A 19,138-nucleotide genomic window follows, 5' to 3' on the forward strand; every position below is an offset into this window, starting at 1 on the left:
GTAGGGAATGCAGTCAACACAAATATATAGAAAGGCCTTCGGGAAGACTCAACTTACTGTTTGCATCGGCGGGAGAGGTTATCATTGGACACAGGTTGATGGGCCTCAGTTGTGCTGTTAGATAGAAATAAAATCTGTATGAGCCAAACTTAATCCACCTGGTGCGTATTAAAATGAAATCTGTGCACGTCATCAGAGATATGTACAGCAGAATAGCGGCATCTTAACCACATAAATAACATTTTCCTTGAAGGTCTGAGTGCATGGCTTAAATAATATGTAAACCGATCAAAGACAATCTGAAGTTGTCATAATCATTATCGGGCAGACCACGGAAAAACTTGCCAGAAAGCACTCATCTATATGTTTAGACTAAATAAAATACGGCCGGTTGGTTGACTTTTTTCGCAGCCTTCGCGAGAATATTTACAGCACAGTACAGCTGGCGGCATCACTCTCTATCTTTATCAATTTTATGTTCATTATTTGTAACAGTTTCGTATATCTATTTAACTTACCTCGATGACATGTCCGTTTCTGGGAAACCCTTGCCAGTCTCCGTCTTGACAGCTTCCCAACTGAACAATTACATTTGTATAACGTCAGCATTTGAAATTCAACATAGAACTGTAAATGTTAATAACATCAGCCAAAACTCCACAAAAGCATTTTTTTAGCCAAATTATTGTGTCAAATGAACATTTTTTTTTCTCTGCAAAGTTATGCATTTTGAAAGTTTTTTTTTTTTAATTTCTTCTTTCATTACAGCTTTTCAGTGTACATGTACATAACTTACTGGTGTTTTTTTTCCGACTGGAGGTTAATCTCAACAGAAGATACAGCGCCGGAACTATATTTATCGCTTCGATATAACCTGTATAAGGCAATAGGAAAACAGATATACATGTATATGAAAGGATGGTGAGATTTATTACTTTACAGATAAGGCTTTTTTGAGAGAAGAGAATAAAATATTGGACACTGAAATTTACCTTAGAGGAGGATACGTTTAGGATGGGAACTAAATGTATTCATTTTATGTTATCATTTCAAATGGTTGTTTACAAAAGATAGAAACAAGAGAAGTACAAATTCAAGATTATCGCAATCTAACTGACAATTTACGCTTTAAAAGAGAGCATGCTTGGTTTTATATAAAGTTTATATTTATTATTTGGGACTAAAACTATGTGCTTATGTATACATGGTATAATCAGCTTTTGTAACACAAGTAACAAGATATGATTCACTTCTAAGCACAGTAGTAATGTAAACGAATGGTTAATATTATGACACTTCCATATCATTTTACTCAGTGGCAGGTCAACACTGTAAGTGAATGCCAGTCTCCTTAACAGATGATATTTCAGAAACGATTGACGATGTCTTCATGTCATCCCCCATGTACGGTCTTTACACTAGATACCCTACAGTAACCCCTTCTTGAGGTAACACAAGAGCAATACAGCTACCGGCTCGATTGGCATCACTGCTTTAATGTTATTGTATGTTAACTGTGATGACAACGCACCATTTTGAGTAATTCTAAACCAATGACGTCTACAACATTGCTATTAACACCATTGCATTTTTTTCACCTATTTCTGCTTAAGCCATGGTGCTAGGGAACGTCTGCATTTACATAAATATTTAGAATAAAACCCTAATTGAGATAAATTGACAAGAGGCTGTGTTTCACATGATAGGTGTCACTATTTGTCAGCAATCACACTGTCGTCGCTCCTCTTTGTGAGAAGTGAAGGTGAAGTACAATGTAAAAGACACTTACCTCGAGGTTCCGGATTTCCCCACTCACAAAGAAGTGGCTTCCACCACGGAGGATCGGGATTGGAAAACCCCCAAAGTACTCTAACTCTTGTAATGACTTTTTCCAGGGCTGTCTTTTCTCTGCACCTGTGCACAACAAAACAAACAGACGTGTTCAGCTTATAGTTTAGCTCTGAGATCGGTTTTCCATTTTCCTATATCCTAGCTTCAACATTCACCACTCTGAACCGGTACATTCACTCTCTTGGAACTCTGCCGCCATTGAAGTATCATGCGGAAGACACCAGACATGACAACCCACCCAAGCACATTATACTGACACCTGGCTAACCAGTCGTGATTCCTTACTCTGACCTCTCAGCGCTGAGCACCAAGCGAGGCAGAAACTATATTAATTTTAAAGTCTTTGGTAAGATTCGACCCGTAATTTAGTCCCAGGTCTCCCGACTTCAATAACTAAATAACATTAAATCAGAAATACTGTAGGATGATGGGAAACATCCAAGCGTTTTTGTGGCGTTCAACTTTGACATAATGTGGATGGCACACTCCAAAACACCGAGTTCCAGCTTAGTGAATGGAAGAAAACAGATCTGCATTTCTAAATGCTACACTGGGAAGAATGAAAGAGATCTCAGATCTACTTGTACTTTAGCCCAATGCAACACAAGTCAAGAAACAGGTGATAAGTTTTACGTATATACATAAATTTTATTCATGTATGTTTTATATGCTGGTGTATTTTTTGATTTATTTCATAGACTTGATGCTTCTGAGTGCATGAGGTTAACTAAAATATTGCACTCTAATTTTTAGCTTAAACTTGTAGGCCTATTCTAAGTTAAACTCTTACATATAAGCATCAAAACAATAAAGTTCTAACAGCTGTATGCTGTGGAAGAACAATTTCAAACAACTTTGGGGGGCCTCCGTGGCTCAGTTGGTTAGCGCGCTAGCGCAGCGTAATGACCCAGGAGTCTCTCACCAATGCGGTCGCTGTGAGTTCAAGTCCAGCTCATGCTGGCTTCCTCTTCGGCCGTACGTGGGAAGATCTGTTAGCAACCTGCTGATGGTCGTGGGTTTCCCCCGGGCTGTGCCCGTTTTCCACCCACCATAATGCTGACCGCCGTCGTATAAGTGAAATATTCTTGAGTACGGCGTAAAACACCAATTAAATAAATAAATAAATCAAACAACTTTGGAAATCTAGTTTCACGTATATAGTTTTGTATACAAGATTACAGTTTTGAACATTTAGAAAGAACATTAACAACATTTAGAAGTTTAAGAATTTATGGCCATAATTGCAATTAACACAGCCATAGAAAGGTAAAGCAATACTTACTCGTCCTTCAGACTATCCAAGGACACGACTACCACCCATTTCGCGCACAAAGCAAAACACATCATCAAGAAGATTAGTAGGACCTTCATCCTTCCAGAACAAGAGAGTTCACAGAAATGGTTTCTATGTACGCTTGCCCTTGTCAACGACTGTGACGTCACCAGCTGACGTAACAATTCTGGTAGAAATGCACAAGTCTTGCGTGTCACCATCTCCTGGCTTTCTGTCGATGACTGCAATTCTGACGTCATCACGTCACAGACAGACTCAATACTTGCAACAAATGTGCGGGATGTCCACCTAGTGTATTTACAAGAATATTGAACATAATCGGTGCAATAATGATATTTTCATGTAGTCTTTGCCGTTCATTTCAGTACAGTATATGTGGAAAAGTTGAAATTATAAATCTGGGAAGCTTAGATAATAAAAAAAACTCCTTATGTTTGTTTTGGACGGGTAATCCTGACTGATATAAAATGCCCAATAGAAGAGAATATTTCAGGAACAGTGTATTCAGCGTGCAATGACGTGACAGACAGTTTGTAAAATTAGTTCGGCAGTTGGTTATCAGTTCTATAAAAGGCAGAAATACAATTTATCAGAACAGTGATACGGAATTAAATCAAATGTACATCGCACGCACCTGTACTATGTAATAAGTAGTTAAATCAAATAATAGTCAATGAGACCAAGACAACTGTGTACGTAAATAAACATCCAAATTTCTCCATCATATTACATTAAATAACAGACACACACACACAAAAAAATACTGTCATTATTTCGCAACTCTTGTGAAGGTATGTATCACGAAGATCGTCCACTGAAACAGTCACTCAAACTTTCTGGTATACAAAGGAAAGTAACAAAATACATGTAGACTTAACCAAATTCGATTAATCCAATAAAATATCAGCTCAGAGGGAACAACTCTTACATGATATAATCGAAGCACGTCACTCAACATTGTGCTACAACAACGCTATATATCATTTAAATCCCTGTACTACTACCTCAGTCACTTAAGAAATATGCTTATCCAAGCTAAAGAATTACAAGAAAATAAATGCATTACCACATTGTGGGAACTTCTCAGTCAAAAAGTCAATGAAAATATCTCCTATTATGATACAAAACATATCTAGACAAACACTTAACTCCAGAAAACACAATGCACTCATTACCCTGTCTGAAACAAGTGAGAACGCTGCCATGGAAATACAATAAACTAGCAGATTTACTGAATGAAAAATGTGCGTATTATGCATTGATTTTACACAAAATAAAATAAAATTCTACATTACCTGAAGAGTAAATCTCCTGGCGTTTATTGAACAAAACTTTCTTACAGTGCAGCAGTGAGTGCAGTCTGCGCAGCGGGGGGTCGAGGTCGCGCAAGGGGAAATAACTCAAACAATGTTTACTCTAGTCTACACATCTGAAGTTTCTACATATTTATTCGACGTGAAATTACCTCCCATGCTACATTTGCTTGTCCCACTGTCAGGAACTGTGCGTGCCTCGTGGAAATACAAACTTCCCGCTCAAAGCAAACGGGTGTAGCTCGTTGACAGGAAATGAAGTTTGGTGACTGTTTTGTGAAATGTCTTAGTAGTTTTCGTATAAATTACTCTATATGCGTCCTGTTGTCTTCTTTATAAATGTCTTAGTAGTTTTCGTATAAATTACTCTATATGCGTCCTGTTGTCTTCCTTATAAACCCAGCGGGTCAGGCCCTGTATATATTCATCATGTTGAAAAAGATCGCCAGATTCGGTATATCAACAGTTGCAATAAAAACGCAACTCAGCTGCATAACATGATTAACGACAACTGTTCATGTAGCATGGTAGACGATGTCAATGCTGATTTGATTGATAGACATAGAACTTCCATCTTCCTTGAAAATTGTTAACTGTTTCTCTTTGCATGAGTCTGTCCTAGTTTCTTATTTTATATAGTTTCTTGGTTCTTTCCCGGTTTGTGTTCAACGTTGTCTTGGAAAATGGTCTGGCAAATATTGACCCGCCACCTTCATTGTGGTGACGTCTATTACACAAATGTTCCACACCTAGATTCGCATTTTGAAACAATCCTTTGTCTGCTCTTGGTATCCCTCAGGTCTCACCAGTGACGTCCTCAATATTAGATCGCTCTTCCGCGTCCTGAACTTCACCTCTCTCCTGCCCAGCATTAAGGACCTTCTGAAGTTACCAAAGTTGGATATCGAGAAAATCCTCGAGTTGAATCTGGAATTGTTCTAAGTGATGCTTCCGCAATGTGTTATTGCCTTGGGTTTGTAAAGTAGAAATACTCAAATCCAAATAGACTGATCGACGGACTGATTGGATAAGTTGATTGAACGATTTTAGGTTTGATGGAATGATGTTTGCATTGAAAAATTGAAGGATTTATTTATTTATTTATTTATTTATTTATTTATTCGTTATATATTTTTATTTTTACGCCGTACTTGGCGGCAAGCATTATGGTGGGAGGAAATCCGACTGAGCTCGGGGAAAGAACGACCATCCGTAGGTTGCTTCAAGACCTTACCACGTACGATTGAAGCACTGGTGGATGGAATGACGAATCGATGGATGTATGGATAGACTGAAAGATGGATAGGTGGAATGGGGAAGACGAGACTGACGGATGGATTGGCGATTTACTCACCACTCAAGAAGGTTTCCTTATATGATTGCTATACGTGGTTATGGATTTGTCATGTCCACATCGAAAATGTCCATCTCTGTTATTATGGTTGAATGCCAGAAAAAACCACTGGCCTTCGGCAAGTCACTGATGAGCAATATGCGGATGCCTTATTGCCTGGATATAAGTTAGCTCCAGTCAGCTTTCCGTGTGTTGCTTTGGAAAATCAAAACGTCTCTGCCCAGAGTTGAAATGGATCCTTCATCTGGTTTGCCTGATCGATCGATAGTGGGTCAAACTTCCCCATTAAAACCTGCTGCTATACCCCATATTTGAGATTTGAAACTCGGCATTCAGCAAGAAGGGCGGGTGGGCACGTGGACAGCATTTTCATATGGATGTCCCCTCACCATTTACTCGGCGGAGAGACAATAATTTATTTATTTGGTTGTTGCTTAATGCCATACAAAAGCATTTTCACTTTCAGTTTTATGGGAGGAAGAAACCAATGATGACCGATAACCATTAAACCGTGAGGTAAACTGACAAGAGGCTGTATTTCACCGGTTACGTTCGAAGATTTGCCAACTATCACTCTGCTATCACTCTGCATGTGACAGAGTACGGGGTATACCACAGCCCTTTGCCAAGTTACTGAGGATCTTTCCCATGTGAAAGATGAGATAGACACAGTGTATTGGTGGAAAGTCGACAGCTTATAACTTAGTCACCAAGGTCTTACGAACAGTGGGAGTGAGGGAATGTACAAATTCCTTCTCAAATGCCGGGTTGAACCCGCAACTCCGGTGTGTTAGCGATTTTACTAAGGTAGGCCTATGAACGATTATGACCAGGTGTGAATGCTTGTATTATAAAACGTGACGGAGTAATGGGTCTTTTTTGATGATAAGATTAATGATAAGTTTCTTTGAATTCATAATAAAGGGATGAAGGATTGAATAAGAACGAGAGACACGCGGCGTACATCTTTTACAATAGTATTAATTGACGATGTTAAACAGTTACACAATAAATAATAATAATTCCTCGGCTGGATGATAGTAACTGTATAAAACTGGTATATTATATTAACTATTTATTTTCTGCATGAGTAATAAAACGCCATGATGCCAGTATTGATAGAAATAGTACTGGATTACTGTAGAGTCGTCTAACATTTTCAACTTTTTTGACGCTTCTAGTTCCGCTATCACACTGCGCATGCGCTGGTGATATTCTGGGTCACCGTCCCATCGTTCTTTGACACCGGAAATACATATCAGGCCTCCTACAAAAAGACAAAAAAAAAGAACTTGGTTTAGAACTAATTTAATATATTTGGTAAAATTGGGTGCATACAACATCCGTGTTGCACCCATGTGAGCATAAGTAAGTCAAATGGTAAGTCTAACGTGTGTTGCCAATATTTATTAAGCTCTTCACTACATTAGTCCTACTGTGATGTTCATTGAATCTGATAAATTAGACACATCCAATTCAAGGTTTATGAAGTTCTGAAAATATGTGATGTTCATTGTACCCAGGCCATATGCAACAATCGTACGGCCCAGCCTAATAAGCATGCGTGCCGATTAGCCCGTATAATTTGAATACAAAGTTAACATGGTACTGGACTATCAACAGCTTATTTCAGCTATACTCATGACAGGTCAAGTGCCCCGATTGTATACAGTACACACCTCCCTAAGCAAAGATATCAAAAAATCAAATCCATCCATTATGTTTTAGTTACTTCCATATTGAATTAAAAATTAGATCCCAGGCTTTCATTTAAGTCCATGTGAAATATGTGTTATTTAACTGTTTTACAATATATAAGGCGTTACTCAGGTAATTGTGAGATTCGTAATTAATTTCCGTGATGTATTACTATAGTACAATAATAGTACACAACGCTAACCAAATCAGATGCGTCCCAGTCATGATTTGGAAGTGTCCAAACTAAGCGATATTCACTGTGTCCAGTAAATTTACAGATACATCCAATTCAAAGTTTTGAAGTGAAAATATGAGCAACATCGCTCACCACTTGGCTCAGAATCCAAAAAGTTCTCCGTTTTTACGAGGGCAAAAAAGAAACCTGATTAAACCCGGACACGTTCTGTGAGATAATTTCAAATTCCCATAAAAAAACTCTCCCGTATGGACACCTTAAAGCTTTAGACTGTTAGATATAACCAACTCACCTGGCTTGGTGACTCGGAACATTTGCCCCAGAGCCGCCGATTCTAAATGTCCGGGTCCTATGACACCAAGAGAGCAGACAATGTCGTACGTCTCTGAAAAAAGAATTCGTTTCGTTTATTTATTTCAAGGATATTTTTCGCCGTTGGAAAGTATAGCTTACTTGCAGGACTATGTCTAGGTTTAGCCTCGTAGACCCTGGCGACCGAAAGATAAGGGCGCTTTTAATAACTCTGGAACGTCTCACCTTCAGTGGGACTCGTTTAGACAAAACACGCGAAGAGCACACCTCTTGAACCAGTTTATGTTAGATGGACTGCCAAATGTTCCCTATTCCTTAAGAGTCAAAACGAGAATAAACACGCAAAGTTTTAGAAAGGAAAGAGCAAACGAACCCCAAATTACGGGGACATTCGTGGCCTAGGGGGTTAGCACGCCAGCGCGGTGCAATGACAGAGGAACCCTCACCAATGCGGTTGCTGTGAGTTCAGCTGTGAGCTGGCTTTCTCTCCGGCCGTACATGGGAAGGTATCACAGCAACATTCGGATGGTCTTGGGTTTTCATCCTCCATAATGTTGGTTGCCGTCGTATAAGTGAAATGTTCTTGAGTGCGAAGTACAGCGACATCAAATAAATAAATAAAACATTAAGGAGAAAACACACATACAGTTTAACTTACCATCTTCTATTATTCCCTGGGTTTCTTCTATAAAGTTGCAGAAATAATTCTGGTAAAATCCTTTGGACTTGGCCAATTCCAGCATTCCTTGTGATCCGTCCAATGCATCTATCAGTTTGAAGCCTTTATTCAAAAGCTCAAATATACAAAGGAAGAAGACATCTTTCTAAACATGGGCGTTATTACTTTATGTTGCCTTTTTTACTTCATTGTTTTTGTCGACATGGAATAAACAGATAAAAATTTCTATAATTAACACGGATGAACCCATTTTAAATAAAGCACATGAAATATACCACAAACATGCACTGTAGCTGAATATATTTATTTATTTATTTGGTTGGTTGGTTTTTTATTCCGAACTTAAGAATATTTCACTTATAAAGCGGAGGCCAGCATTTCGATGAGAGGTAAACGGGGGAAACCCACGATAATCCGCAGGGCAAACGTACTACCGGAGAGGAAGCAAGCATGAACTAGACTTGAACTCTCAACGACAGCAATGGTGAGAGGCTTTTGGACAACGCTGTACTGCGCTAGCACGCTAACCACTCGGCCACGAAGGGCCCCTCATAGCTAAATATGATATAAATAACATTTCTGAAATTATTTCAATTACAATTTTCAACAACTATTTACTGAATCCGACTCCTGTTTTTCGATTTGCAGAAATGTCCACTCCTAATCAAATTCCCGGGAAAACAACAGGTGTTTGTCGAACTATTTCGTGGAATAGCCAAACCGATGACAATGATGACGTCATAGCCATCTCACCTCTTCTGCGAGCATTCCAGAACCAGCCCCAACGTCGAGTATCCGGGCACACTCTTTGTCGCCTTGAAAGACACGTGCCAACTTCTCGCTCATAACAAACCTGCCCCGGTGATCCACAGCATCAATGTCCTTCAAACACCAATGAATGAAAACCATTATTTATTTATTTATTTATTGAGTTGATTGTTATTTAACGCCACACTCAAGAACTTTGTGCTAACACACTCAAAACATCAATCTGTTCATTGTAACAGAAAGTCTGTTGTTTGAGTGATGCTAGAACGTATTGTTATTATGGCATAATATTGTTTCATATTCAACATAATATCTTCTATAGTCTAATAGAATCTTTATGTTGAAATAACAGAATATGTGTGTTATATTTAACAGAACAATCTGCTGCAATAACAGAATATATTCTAGCATCACTAACAATAGGCTTTACTGTTGAAACTAACAGATTAAATTTTTGAGTGTATGTCGGTTAGTTTAACCGTTTGGAAACCCGGCTTGAGTGGATGGAGCAGAGCAGACCTTTACTGTGACATTTAAAGACAAACTTATGACGTACACCTACGCACACCATATTGGAGGAAGGCAGATAGTCTTTAATGAACATCAGAACGTGGCAAAGTCCCACATGGACGTTCTCTAGGGTCTATATATATGGCCACCAGCTCGATTGTTCAAAAGTGTATTAAAAGTTAAGCCAATGTTTAAAAGTTTACTTATTTACTTATTTATTTACTTGATTCATCTTTTACGCTGTACTCAAGAATATTTCACTTACACGACGATGGCCACCATTATGGTGGGAGGAAACCGGGGAAATTCAAGACGATCCGCAGGTTGCTAGTAGACCTTTTCTCGTAAGAGTACAGGAAACCAGCATGAGGACTTGAACTCACAGCAATCGCATTGGTGAGAGGCTCCTGGATCATTGCTCCGTGCTGGCGTGCTAACCACCTCGGCCCCAGCTTAAAAGTTAAGCTAGTGTTGAAATCTTAATACCAATCTTGGCCTAATACAACACTAATGGCACTTTAGTCCAGACTAAAGTTAATACCGAAGACTATAACACGACTACACTTTTGAACAACTGTGCCCAAGGCCCCTCAGTGTTTACCAACAAGTGACATTGTCATTTTCTAAAAAGTGTGACAGTTTTCACTATAAATACATGCATACTTTATTTACAGTTGGTGTCCCACTGAGATTCCCCTGCAGTAACATACCTTCTCATATGTGGTGGCACTCCAGGTATCATATAGGTTAGCGATACCATTCCGGTCTTGGCCGATAAATTTCACCTCGTAATCTTTAAGCCGTTTGGCGCAGCTTTCCTTTTCCAACTCTGACATCTTCTATGTCACGGACACCTCCGTAAAATAAACTGCAAGGAAACAGTGTATGCGATTACAATGCGATTTATGTTAAGCAATCAAGGTGGTAAGATTTTGAGACCTATTTTTTGACGGTTTCTTTCTTTTCGCGATACCTTTCAAGTGTACAGTGCACGCCTTTTAAATGTATTACATAATCAAGATGGTAAGAATTCTAGATTTGTTTTCACGATTTCTTTTTTTTCACGGTTTCTTTGTTTCCCTGATTCCTTTCAAATGTACAGTGCATACCTTTTACAGTACTTCATATCCCATGCCTTATGATTCACCCTGTTGTGTATTTGGGCGGACTACCATTGGAGTGTACGTACGTATTTTCATATCTTCATTAAGGATTTTGAGTACGGCGTAAAACACCAATCAAATAAATAAATAAATCATTGATGATGAGTTCAAATCCAGTCCATGCTGACTTCCTCGTGTCGTAAGTGAGAAAGTCTGCCAGCAACCTGTGGATGGTTGTGGGTTTTCCCCAGGTTCTCTCCGGTTTCCTCTCAGCAAAATGGTGGCCGCCGTCGTGTAAGTGACATATTCGTGAGTAAGGCGTAAAATACAAATCAAATAAATGTCCTTTAGGACATGGGGGTGACTTTGACACAGAATGTGTGCGATTATATTTCACTTAGATACCGCTATAGAATTAAATTTCCGTTTCGGTTCCTTCGTACTGCAAACATATTTGGAAGTCACGTGATGCTGCTGAATTCTTGAGCCCATTTTACAAAGCAGTCGTAAATTTCACCTGGTGCATATATCTTCGACGAAAACAGGTAATGTTAAAGTAAAAGAAAGCTAACATATGAAGTAAGAGTCATCGCGCAGACAACTGAAAACTAAGCGTAAAATACTTTCTTTGATTTTTTTTTCAGATATTTAGAAGAGTGTTGAAAGGCATTCAAATATCTGAATACTATGGTGGGTTTTATGAGCAATACTGACGGTATCTGGGAACTCTGACGTCAAATCACCTTTTTTCTGATGAACACCAGAAGGAAGGAATTTTTGGGAATATTATTTTGGTAATATTTTATTCATGGGTGAAAAGAGTTCCAACATTCAGTGTCTTCATCAGAGTTGGATAAACTTCCTGTGACGTCAGAGTTCCTGCACTCTTGATTGTATGGTCCATAAAGCCCACCTTAGAATTCAAATGTTTGAACGCCTTTAATTCTTTTCATAGACATGTAAAAAAAAACCAATAAGTGAAAGTATTCTTAGGCATAGTTATAAGTGGTCTATTTAGTAATGTCGACTTCGATTTTTAGAGGTCTTTTCCTTTGACATGCACTACAATGCTAAATGCGCATGCAAAAACTTGCGACAGCTTTCTATCACATGTTCCGGGTTAGACACTGCTTTCTGCTGCTGGCGTTCTAATGCGATATTTGCAGACGATTCGCCTTCGACGAACTATAAATAACCTCTTAACATAGCTTATAACGGCTTTTATTGAGACGACGACTTTAATCAACACTTTCCATTTCTCCAAATAAAGGTGTTCTTGTTAATATTTTTGTCACATATTCAATACATTCAAATTCAAATCCCACATCTTCCATTTGATTTATCAGGTACGATTTTAGCTCTCTAAAATAAAGCCTAACAGTTTTATGCTGCTGTAGCTGCTCGTGTATTAAATTATACCAGAAAAATTACCTCGGCCTTCGTGGCAGATGAGTGACCTATGTTAGACTATATCGTACCCGCAATTCTGCTGGTGGACTGAGCATTCCCAAGACCTTGGGACTTGAGTCAAAAAATTCAAACGCAGCTACAACTAAAATATTTTGCTATAGAAAGTTTATAATTTGTACACTGATCATTTACTGCAGAACCAACCAGAATTTAAGTTATTTTCTGTTCTGTGTTTGGCATTTTAAGGACTTGCAATTTATGACTAACGCAAGTCTTAAGTGGCTTGATAAATGCAGGCACTGGACCTTTTGCGTTGTTTTACTGTTATTGTCAGTTAAATGTGATGACAACAGGTACAGCCTTTTGAGTAAATCTAGATGACTTTACATCTAGTAAATTGCAATTAACATCACTGTATGGTTTTTACTTACTCTCTTAAAACTAAATTGTTACATTTAACACTGCAAAGACGACGACTGCGTTTACCAGTACTTACCAGTTTCAGTAAGTGTGTCTGTTTCAACACTCTCCAAAAGTGTTCACATTTCTAACTCCATTAAAAGTGTTAAACTTTGGTTTCAAGTGTTGGTTTAACGTTTTGATTAACCAACCTTTAATGGAGTTGGAATGTGAACACTTTAAAGAGTATTAAAATATTAACACTTTATAAAAGTGATGAGACGAATGCAGATCTGTGCACCTTGAAATGCAACACATTAGTTTTAAGTGTGTACCTTTGCTTAATCCACGGTGCCAGAATGTGTGTAATTTGCTACTATTTATGCGTTTACATGAATAGTTAAAATAAAACGCTAACTGTGGTAAATTGACAAGAGGCCGTATTTCACTGGATACCTGTGACCATTTGCCAACTATCACACTGTTGTCCTTGCTCTGGTTTACTCTCAATGCTATAAGTCTCATTTTCTTGCAACTGAATGTTCATGGACAGGATTATTCATTTGCGAGACGGTCTGCTGCTCTATACGCTAACTATAGGCCAGCGCTAGGACAAGGGTCAGACTAGCCTTATCTGGTGTGTGTAGTTTCGCACGGGGTCCAATTTATGTACATTTCTAAATTTGATCGGTGTTTCACCTTGATACTTCACTTATTAGACAGCGGTCAGAGGGCAGAGCCCGGGTGAAAACGCAGGACCATCCACAGGTTGCTGCAAGACCTTTCCGCGAACGACCAAAGAGGAAGCCAGCACGAGTTGGACTTGAACTCACACCGACAGCATTTGGTTAAAGGCTCTTGTCATAACCACGCGATCACGGAAGCCCAACACGGGATCCAGAGCTTAGTCAAACTTGTTTACTTATTTATTTGATTGGCGTTTTACGCCGTACTCAAGAATATTTACTTATAAGTACAGCAGCGGCCAGTATCATAGTGGGAAGAAACAGGGCAGAGCCCGAGGGAAACCACGACCATCCGCAGGTTACTGACAAACCTTTCCACGTACGGCGGAAGAGGAAGCCAGCTATAACTTAACTTGAACTCACATGGTTGGAGCGTCCGCATCGAAGTCGGGAGACCTTGGCATCAAAGCCGAGTCGGGCTATACCAAAGATCAAACCAGAGTCGGGCTATACGTATATTAAAAAAAAGTACTTGTTGATGCCTTGCTTGGCGCCCAGCCCTGTGAGGTTAGAGCAAGGAAACATGAAACATGACAAGCCCGGTGTCAGTATATTGTGACTAGGTGGTGTCTAATGCCTGGTGTCTTCAGTATGATGCTTCAGTGGCGGCAGTACTTTGGTGGCATGGACACGCCCTGGCACAGGAAGACAATATACGTACACACACCTAATGACTCCTCGTTGTCATATGACTGAAAAATTGTTAAGTGCGACGTTAAACCCCAAGCATACATAAATACATACATACATGTACATTGGTTAGATGCTCTTGTTATTGTATCACACCATCCACTAAGTCACGGAGGCCAAACACGGGATCCGCAGGTACAGGATGTCGAACCTGTTTAGTGGTGGCAGAGATATAAAGCGATACGTGCGGTTTAGAGGGGTTGCATGTGACATCATCACTCTGGCAGAACAATAGCCAGTCAGCCATATGTGTTCTTAACATGGGCTGGTATAGCCACAGTAATCCAATATGGCTGCCAGGAGTGGGTCAAGCAACCCTTCTATAGACCAGCGCATTTGCTCTAAGGAGCCTGTGAGTATGCTAGCCAATACGTGTGGAAAAGGTAGCATGATGACCTCCGTCAAATCTGCGAGATATATGTATAAGCACAGAACTCAAGTGACTTCTTAAATATACAGGCTTAATTATGTACAAAGTAGGCCCCTATGCCTACTGGTACCAAAGTGCTGACATACCTGGCTAGCCGGACCGTCTGGTGAGTTCTCTTTTGTGTATATATTGCTCTGGATAAAGCATGAAGGCCGCCCTGAGCGGTCACATAACAGCGACACGTGTTAGTGAAATAGGCCACCATAAATAGGCAAGATTAGGGGAGCTGAACGTCCGTCAAGTGAACTGTATAGTGTTTTCGTGCAAGGCACAGCATAAGCGTATGTATTCTAGCTGGACCTACAGACACTATGTCCACGCCTACAGAGTTTACGGTCTTGTGCGTATGATATGCTGGGAAGGGGAGCGGTTGGGGTGGGGTTTGGGCGGGGGGTGTATGTGGGTGGGGTGGAGGTGTTCCGAGGCCTAGTATAAAATTAGGGGAGGGTTAAGTGGCTGCCTTCTCCAACAAAGGTGTGACTGGTGCTCCAAGATGCTGACTGAACACAGAAGGCGCTTTATTTCAACATCGTGTTTATTTCCAAATCCGGAGGAAAGCGGATTGAAAATCTCGTTCGCCAACAGTGTTCTCGTGTCGCACTTAGGCATTTTAAACCTCGTTCTCGTGTGAGATCTTCCCGACTGCACCCTCCGGTTCTGTAACCTTTCATTAAGAGACCCTCCACCAACCTCCACCCCCACAATTACCCTTCCGTTCCCTGCCAGCCGAGGTGAGGAAAATCGGACTGTGTGCAGCTTTTGAAAGCGATATGCCTTGCGCCGCCCTTGATAATATTTTACTCATACGGCTGTGGCAAGTCTTATGGGTGGAGGAAACACCAATAAAATAACAAATACCCAATAGCTCTTTATTAACGTAACAAGTACCATCGCCGAACAGCAAAATACTGCAAAGCCCACTATAACGCACAGGAGCCATGGAAAATTGATTTTGAAACAGTTAGTTTATTGTACATGAAGTCACACCTGCAGCGAAGAAATACAAAACATCCATAAAAAGGGGGGAAATTACAGTTGAGCCACACTTTTCTATGAGTAAGTCTATGAACAGCTAGAAATGTCCGCAGTTTCACGGATTCAGTTTGCGACATGGTGATGTTTGTAACAATTGTTCAGCAACACAGTGATGCCGGTACATTAAGACAGATAGTCGCGTTTTGAAAAAATAATGAACAGTTAACTAGGCAGTCCAAAAGCATGTAATTGTAGTGTTACCCTCTAACTCTAGGATAAATGAATGAGCTCTAATTTCTATTTCTAAATAGGGTGTCGTTTGAATTTTTTTAGCGACAGAAATACTAATCGTAGCTGAAATATGTTCAGAAGCCGAAAATGCATACCATGGGTTACAATGTGGTACAAATAACAAAGTTTTACCTCCCGTATATTACAATTTACAGCCCATTGGAATTATGTAACTTCAAAGGCCCAAAATTAGTTCTTTAACTAGATCTCTGAAAGTTACAAACAGTCAAAAACACATCAATGATAGGGAATCATCGGCGTGAAAGAAAACGGAATGCATCAAAGTTACTTCGCAATTGAAATCTTCATGAGGTCATATATTCAATTAACGGCGAATTTTTAACAGATTTTAATGTCTTTCAAAATTTTATGTAACTAGTACATTGCTCTCCATGCATATCAAATTTCAGGGGGATCCACACTATCGTTCTTAAGTTGTTGTTTATCGTTTTGTGGAAATCCAATATGGCCGCCAAACTATTACAGTGAAAAACTTCAAAACCCTTTAAGGCAAAGAACACATGCGCTGACCTAAAGTATGCGTCAAATGACGCCCCAAAAACTGTCTACGTAAATAGTTGAAATGGTGGCCTTTTCTGGCAACAATGGGACCAGTGACGTCACACAAAGTTTTTTTCTACACATTAGACTGCTACTTTTCATAATTCAAAATGGATAGATCTATTGAATCCATTCGCTGATTTGACATAAGACGAATTATTTCAGGCAAAAAGTATAGATGTGACGTAATTGATACCTTCTGGGAGACAATAGACCACCACAGACAATTTTACTCGGTTTCAAAAACTTTGACAGTTTTAATGTTCTTTCACCTGAAATATATTTCACTCTAGAGAGGTCTTTGCTTTTAAAGATAATATACGCCAGAATATTGCTCCTAACTTGCAAGAACTGCCTTTTTTTCCCCCACGAAAACTACAAAAAACAGTGCCCGAAAAGAATGATATTAATATTCCGATTTGAAATATTTTCTCAGCTTGGGAGTCCAATAAAATTTGATGAATTAAATTTATGAAATTCCATTCTCCATGCGTGTTCTGCGTTAAACCCTTGCGATTTGAAAAAGAATGTGCTTAGGGATATTACCGATTCAAAAGTCTTCAGTTATGTCACTGGGACACTGAGAATATACATCATCATGCAATTAAATCATGCAATTAGAAAAATCCACAGGCAGTCATCATAAATGAAACAAAATATCACGACACTAACAACCGTACAACTTCCATGATGTTCATGAAAGTGGCTACAGCTTGGTAAGCCTGTATATTTCATGCAGTTTACCCTTTAGTAAAATTCATTCTTATTTTATAAGAATATAAGTAATGCCCAGCTTCAGAATCATTTCAATATTTCATCTACACTGGTAAGTGTATATCAAAATGGGCTACAGGAATATATACTATACAATTTCCTTTTTAAGCAGCAAACATTCAATAAAAAATAATCTGTTAATTTTAACAGAACGTATGCTGTCTGATTGATGCTGGGATGTATTCTGCTACTGTACCAGATCGTTCTATTAAGTAAAACACACATCGTTCTGTTAAGTACAACACACATCGTTCTGTCAAGTATAACACACATTGTTCTGTCAATTATAACATACGTCGTTCTGTCAAGTATAACACACATCGTTCTGTTAAGCATAGCATACATTGTTCTGTCAAGTATAACACACATCGTTCTGTCAAGTATAACACACATCCTTCTGTCAAGTATAACATGCATCCTTCTGTCAAGTATAACATACATCCTTCTGTCAAGTATAACACACATCATTCTGTCAAGTATAACACACGCCCTTCTGTCAAGTATAACATACATCGTTCTGTCAAGTATAACACACGTCGTTCTGTCAAGTATAACACACATCGTTCTGTCAAGTATAACATACATCGTTCTGTCAAGTATAACACACGTCATTCTGTCAATTATAGCATACATCGTTCTGTCAAGTATAACACACATCGTTCTGTTAAGTATAGCATACATCGTTCTGTCAAGTATAACACACATCGTTCTGTCAAGTATAACACACGCCCTTCTGTCAAGTATAACATACATCATTCTGTCAAGTATAACACATGTCGTTCTGTCAAGTATAACACACATCCTTCTGTCAAGTATAACATACATCCTTCTGTCAAGTATAACATACATCGTTCTGTCAAGTATAACACACATCCTCCTGTCAAGTATAACATACATCGTTCTGTTAAGTATAACACACATCGTTCTGTTAAGTATAACACACATCCTTCTGTCAAGTATAACACACATCGTTCTGTCAAGTATAACACACGTCGTTCTGTCAAGTATAACACACATCGTTCTGTCAAGTATAACACACATCTTTCTGTCAAGTATAACACACATCGTTCTGTCAAGTATAATACACATCGTTCTGTCAAGTATAACATGCATCCTTCTGTCAAGTATAACATACATCCTTCTGTCAAGTATAACACACTTCGTTCTGTCAAGTATAACACACGCCCTTCTGTCAAGTATAACATACATCGTTCTGTCAAGTATAACACACGTTGTTCTGTCAATTATAGCATACATCGTTCTGTCAAGTATAACACACATCGTTCTGTTAAGTATAGCATACATCGTTCTGTCAAGTATAACACACATCCTTCTGTCAAGTATAACATGCATCCTTTTGTCAAGTATAACACACATCTTTCTGTCAAGTATAACACACATCGTTCTGTCAAGTATAACACACATCCTTCTGTCAAGTATAACATACATCGTTCTGTTAAGTATAACACACATCCTTCTGTCAAGTATAACATACATCGTTCTGTTAAGTATAACACACATCGTTCTGTCAAGTATAACATACATCCTTCTGTCAAGTATAACACACATCTTTCTGTCAAGTATAACACACATCGTTCTGTCAAGTATAACACACATCGTTCTGTTAAGTATAACACACATATTCTATAAATTCAACATGAAGATTCATTAGGTTAACGGAATACGATGTTGAATGTGACAGAATATTGTGTTATAATAAAAGAATACATTCTACTATGGCTCAAACAGACTTTCTGTTAAAATTGAGATTAATTTTTTAGTGT

At 38.9% G+C, this 19,138-nt stretch overlaps 1 protein-coding gene across 1 annotated transcript; it reads right to left on the reverse strand.

Annotated features, from left to right (window-relative positions):
- Positions 1-6,879: 6,879 nt before the first annotated feature.
- LOC135480858 (methyltransferase-like protein 27) lies at positions 6,880-10,823 on the reverse strand. The gene is made up of 5 exons (XM_064760788.1): positions 10,686-10,823; positions 9,451-9,579; positions 8,677-8,812; positions 7,999-8,091; positions 6,880-7,079 (listed from the first exon to the last, which is right to left on the reverse strand). The coding sequence occupies exons 1-5, from the start codon at positions 10,809-10,811 to the stop codon at positions 6,880-6,882; spliced, it is 684 nt and encodes a 227-aa protein (XP_064616858.1). The 5' UTR covers positions 10,812-10,823.
- Between the last annotated feature and the right edge of the window lie 8,315 nt (positions 10,824-19,138).

The sequence above is a fragment of the Liolophura sinensis genome, chromosome 13 (assembly GCF_032854445.1).
Source record: "Liolophura sinensis isolate JHLJ2023 chromosome 13, CUHK_Ljap_v2, whole genome shotgun sequence".
NCBI lineage: Eukaryota > Metazoa > Mollusca > Polyplacophora > Chitonida > Chitonidae > Liolophura > Liolophura sinensis.

Excerpts from the sequence above, each read along its gene's own strand:
- LOC135480858 (XM_064760788.1), bottom strand. The coding sequence starts at position 10,811 with ATGTCAGAGTTGGAAAAGGAAAGCTGCGCCAAACGGCTTAAAGATTAC. Across the intron at positions 9,580-10,685 it reads GTGCCACCACATATGAGAAG|GACATTGATGCTGTGGATCA; the intron begins GTATGTTACTGC and ends TGGTGTTTGAAG. Across the intron at positions 8,813-9,450 it reads CTGGAATGCTCGCAGAAGAG|CTTTTGAATAAAGGCTTCAA; the intron begins GTGAGATGGCTA and ends TGTATATTTGAG.